General features: G+C 39.2%; 1 protein-coding gene across 2 annotated transcripts in view; it reads left to right on the top strand.

The window, feature by feature from the left end:
- Positions 1-1,034: 1,034 nt before the first annotated feature.
- Positions 1,035-5,365, top strand: part of bcan (brevican) — a 24,955-nt gene continuing 20,624 nt past the window's right edge. For both annotated transcript variants that reach the window (XM_035673109.1, XM_035673108.1), the window contains exon 1: positions 1,035-1,210. In XM_035673109.1, the coding sequence (XP_035529002.1) occupies positions 1,200-1,210 (11 nt within the window). In that variant the 5' untranslated portion in view covers positions 1,035-1,199. The remainder of the gene's footprint in view (positions 1,211-5,365) is intronic.

Genomic DNA, 5,365 nt, shown 5'->3' with positions numbered 1-5,365 from the left:
TTTGACTTGTTGCTGTCTAACGCACTCTTGTTCCACTGAAATGCAGAAAACAGAAAATCACATTAAAACCATTTTTAAAAAACGGAACAAGAGGACATCCATTATTATTGCAAGTTTGGCAATAATAATTCCTCCACTCCACTTCAGCACTGAAGAACATCTTGCAGATCGAAACATTGCATTAACAAAGAGAATATAAATAATTATGCCCCTCAGTGTGCAGACTCTTTCCTCCTTTTTGCCCTGCAGCAATGTGTTTTTGTCCTGCACCTGAATATTTTGTGCACACACTTGGTCCCTTTTCTATCATTTTTAAAAAGAATTGTCATATTTTAAAGACAGAATCAAAAATGTAGTAATCCTTGACAATGTAACTAAGATCTAATTACACATTTTGCTAATCTGGGTTGATTATAGTTACTTATTTTTGTAATCTTATTATGTAATCCTGATTACATGTAATCAGTTGCTACCAAATACTGATTGTAACACACACAATTATAAATTGAGATATTGATTCTTGTGCGACTTTCTTTGGGTAAACCAACATGCTTCCTTGAGCAAAGGATGCTAAAGTTGCTTTGTGTCTACTGGAGATGTAAATTTGGTCAGACAGGACAGGTTGATAATAAGCCCATAACCTATGAGGCCTGTGTGTGTCAGCTTGTTGTGGGGCTCCTCTGCCTCCAAGCAGTCATAAAAAAGTCAGTTAATGCAGTTTAAATATTGATTTATTCTTTGTCTAAAATAGACAATTAGACAGTTCAAGGGCAATGCACAACACACCTCTTAAAGAAAATTCTAGAAGTTTGGGGACCTATGTGGCCCACTTGGCTCTTCATTTACTGACAGAAAATATAAAATAATTGATATTATTCCCCATTTGTTCACCTCTCAGTCTCACCCTCTACCTCAGCAGGGATTATGATTTTACAGGCAGGGGGTGGAGGAGGAGGAGGGAGGGGGGTGCTGGTCTTTTAACACTGCCCTCATCCCAATTCCTCCTCTCTTCACCTCCTCTCCTTCTTGGCGGTCAAATCCTCCCTCTGTGTGTTGCTGAGCGGTCGGTCGCTTCAGCACTGAGAGGCTGCTGAAGGACTTTGGGTCGGAGAACAGACAAAAAGATCGACCTGCACCTGTCTGCAGCCTCCGCGGAGACACGAACAACTTCTGCAAATCTGCACCGACACTTGAGCCTGATGAAGATGAAGTAAGTCTCAAACCCTGACTATTAAATCAGACTTTTCAGGTCCTCGATTTGTTGTTATTCAGCTCCTATTTTCACACTCAGTTTGCCTTTATTCTTTATTGTGCATGCATTTTTGCTTTATGGGCAAAAAAACCTTTAAATTCAAAGAAATGCGTGATAAACGCGGGATTATTCGGCTGCGCATCCCGATATAAAGTAACACAGACAGCATCAGTTGTCACCTGCTGCAGCATCACTGTATGTAGCTGCCTGCATCCACTGTTTGTGAGAACACACGGGCAGTGGTGCAGAAGTCAGGAAAAGTAGTAACACTCCAACACGAGTCAAAATGTTGGATTCAAAGAAAAAGTGTCAAAAGTGCTCATTAGAATGGCTCCTTTCAGAAATGATATACTTTGTTATTAGATCATTATGAATGCATATGTAAGCATGTTAATATTGAGGTGGAACTGTTTTATATTGTTGGGCAGATTAGGATAACAATGCATCATATTTTTAAAAGTTTTATATATAAAATAACCTACACAGTAACTAGATGTTAAATTAATTAGTAGAGAACAAAAGTATAATATTTCCATCAAATGTGAATATTGATGTAAGTGCCTTAATTGTTGTTTACTTGAGTAAATGTACACATAGCAAACTATAGTTTTGTTATATTATGCAAGTATTCTGGGAGTATCACAATTAAACCTGTGAGTACCAAATGAAAACTGTAAGTGTCTTTGGGAAGATTGTAGTGATATACTAGCAGATGTAAATGAACACACAAGTATTGGCCTAATTAGGTCATCATGAAATATTTTTCATATGCAGTTAGCTCATTTAAACTCATTATGGCTTCAATCATTAGAGTAAATTATAGGACATAAAACAAAATTCCATAAAGCCTTATAGAGGACTTACCACCGTATTATACCCTGGAAATAGACCTGTGGAGGATAACAGGTAATGGTAATTCTGCTTGTTTGATTTCAGCTAAAACAGATGGTTGTTTTCTTAGAAAAATCTGCTTTTTGAATTAAAGTAATACAAAAACAAAAGATGATGTGTGTGCATCCATTTATATATATATATATATATGTATATACAAATAAATTTGAATTTAATTTAATTTAATTAATATAATAAATTAATTCACCTTTAAAGCCAGACTTAAGATAAACTTTAGACTCAGATTACCACTTTGGAATTGTTCATTAATGGCAGTGACAGTACTTTTATCTTCACATTTGGTTTGTTTAAGCCAGGATATGATTTACAATAGAACAATATAATGCAAATGAGTAGAGAACCAATTTCTTGTCATCATGCACTAACACTAAGATGACATTGCATGTTTTTGATAAGTTGCAATTTAGTGGGAAACATGGGCTTGTGCATCACTGAGCATCTTTGTCATTCTCTGTGGCAGTTAACAACTGCATTGAAAACAGGAATATTAAACATAAAATCTTTTTTTTTTTTAAATTAACATGAAGAAAAAAGCTACATAGCCCCTGCAGTACTCAAACGTACCCCTAGGGGTATCATAGGTGTGGAAACAAAACAAAAGGATTTGAACCTAAATGCAGACTAGCACAGCAGTTCAGATGATTTATTGCAAAAACAGTGGTGGAACATAAACTTACATCATAATGAGGCAATAGACCAAAATTTACAAATAAATCCAATAGAAAGTCCAAAAAACTGAGGAAGTGGTCCAAACAACAATCAGGAAACACAAGGAGCTACACATCTCAACAATGCCGAACTAGCAAATGAAACAAAGAAAGTCAAGGACTCAAGGCACAGGTGAAAATAATCAAGGCATAAGGCATAATCAAGGATAGATTCTCATGCGATCTCGTGTAATCTGATGGTTCTACAGTAGCTGCCTCGCAAGGTATCCAGCTTCCTAAAGATGTGAGAAACCTTCTAGATTCTTCAAGCAGATCAGAAATGTATTTTGGCCCGAAGTCGTTAGGTGTAAAGATTTAAGGACAGGAGTAATATGTGCTCACTTCTTTTGGAAAGACCTGACAAAAGTCAACAACAGATGAGTTTTTTTTCTAATTCTTGTTATTTGTTTGAGATGATAAAATACTGGTTCAGTTTTTGCCTTGGTGTTGCTCAGATCTGAGTCTATTTCCTTTACAATCCAGGTGTAAATCTGAGCATAACCCCTGACTACAAATAATAATAAAAGGACACATTTCTGTATTTTATGTCAAACCTGTTCCCATTACACCAGTAAAGGGTGCAGTTTTTTAGGCATTGTGTTCTCAGTGACTGATGGTGCAGAGGCTCTCAGTGGGAGCAGCAGGTCATGCCGGTTACTGTTGCTGCACAGTTTGTCTGCAACTTCACAAGGAGTATATGTTCTCTGCAGTAGCATCAGTACATTTCCTGCTGCACCTCGGAAATGTGACTCAAACTAAATAATGAGTGCAGACCAGCGCTGTGTTTGCTGTTGTGTTTTTTGTCACCCTGTCTGAGGTATAAGCCCTTAAAACTCTACCTAATCAGCTTGTGGCACTCAGACTCCAGCACACACAAGCTTAAACACAGTGTCCTGTAGCTTATGGCTTTTGGCCCTTTTTTAAAAGTTTTGCCCTCTGGCACACACAGTCAGCTGCTAACAGCTAATAAGACATGGCTGCTGCTTGAAGCCGACTGGTAAATCATTTCCAAACAATTCCTGTAAACTTAACGTCTCTCTCAGCGCTCAGTCATGCTGTACGGAGTCTCTTTCTTCCTCTCTGCCACCCTTTTCTCTGAGAGGTCTCCATTGCTTCCAGCCCTCCCCGGTTGCGCCTTGCTTCCTGTCAGACTGTGTCTGTCAGGGGGGGTTCGGGTTGCCCCTGGAGATGGGCAGACTGAGTCATTCGAGGTGGCGCGATGTGGGACTGGTGAGCCTGCGTGATGGAGGGGCAAAAGGGTGGCGGCGGTGGTCCTTGCTGTGAGAAAGCCGAGGGGTACAGCGCAGGGGAAGTGGTGACGTCAGGTTGATCCAACGATGGCTAAGCAAGTGGTTCAGCACCCCTTTCTCAAATCTGAAAGACCGCCGAAGGGAGGATGTGTTTGTCTTTGTGGTTGTTTGTGAAAGACTCTGAGAGTCTAGGTAGTACAGGTCACCATGTTCCTCCACACTAGAGCTGCAACAATAACTTAATTAATAGATTAGTCAATTAAATGAGAAGTAATTGCCAGCTAGTTTGATAATTAAATAATGGTTTTAGTCATTTTTTTAAGCAAAAAAAGCCAAACATTTTATGGTTTCCTGCTTCTTAAAAGTCATACTTTGATGCTTTTCTTTGTCAGATGTAATAATAAACTGAATATCACCTTGGGCTATCTCCGGCAGAGACATTTAAAGTAGGCATGGGCGGATTGATTCTGCGGGATTGATACATCAATATTCACAAACCACTCAGTTGGTATCGATTCCTTTAAACAAATATTGATAATAAAATGATGTAATTATAAAACGGGGGTGGCTGCGTGACTTCCAACCATTTTCAGTACTTGTAACTGGCCCATGTCACATGACTGTGGAAACCCATGTGACATGAGAACCGAGTGCGCAGCTGCACATAATCGCACACATCTGCATCACACCATGTAGAACCTCCATGTTTTTATAACACACTGGCCGTAGGTAAGGCCGAAGTTTCGTGGCCACTGTAGTTTCTCAGCCCATTCTCATTCTCAGGGCATCAAATCCAGACACTATACCAAAAAAGTTGGACCCCATGAGCACCAAAATATTAAAAATTGTCAAATAAATGATTTGTAAATGATATGTTATTCGACAGCCTAATTTAGTAATATTCATACTGGTTTAAATAGGCAATTTATGAGTTTTGTGCAAAAGGAATTTAAGATTGAGTTCAGTAATTGAAGCAAATAAAAGCCCAAGGCCTTAACTGAGGTTTTACAGTACAAGTGGAATTGCAAATAATCATCAGAAATAACTCATCATGGTCTTGTTGGACTGGTTATTTTGTCCTCAGCTATCTACCGGAGCGGCAGCACTCTCGTCACACTGAAGTGACAAATGGGCCAAAACTCTCACAAAGCTGGTGCAGTCTTTTAAGAATATAGTTCACCCCCTTCCTCCTCCTCCTCCTCCTCCTCCTCCTCCTCCTCCTCCTCACCCCTCCCTCCTCCCTC

Source organism: Morone saxatilis, unplaced genomic scaffold (assembly GCF_004916995.1).
Source record: "Morone saxatilis isolate NCDOM2014 unplaced genomic scaffold, NCSU_SB_2.0 Contig24, whole genome shotgun sequence".
Lineage (NCBI taxonomy): Eukaryota > Metazoa > Chordata > Actinopteri > Moronidae > Morone > Morone saxatilis.
This window is presented reverse-complemented; position numbering and strand designations above follow the sequence as displayed.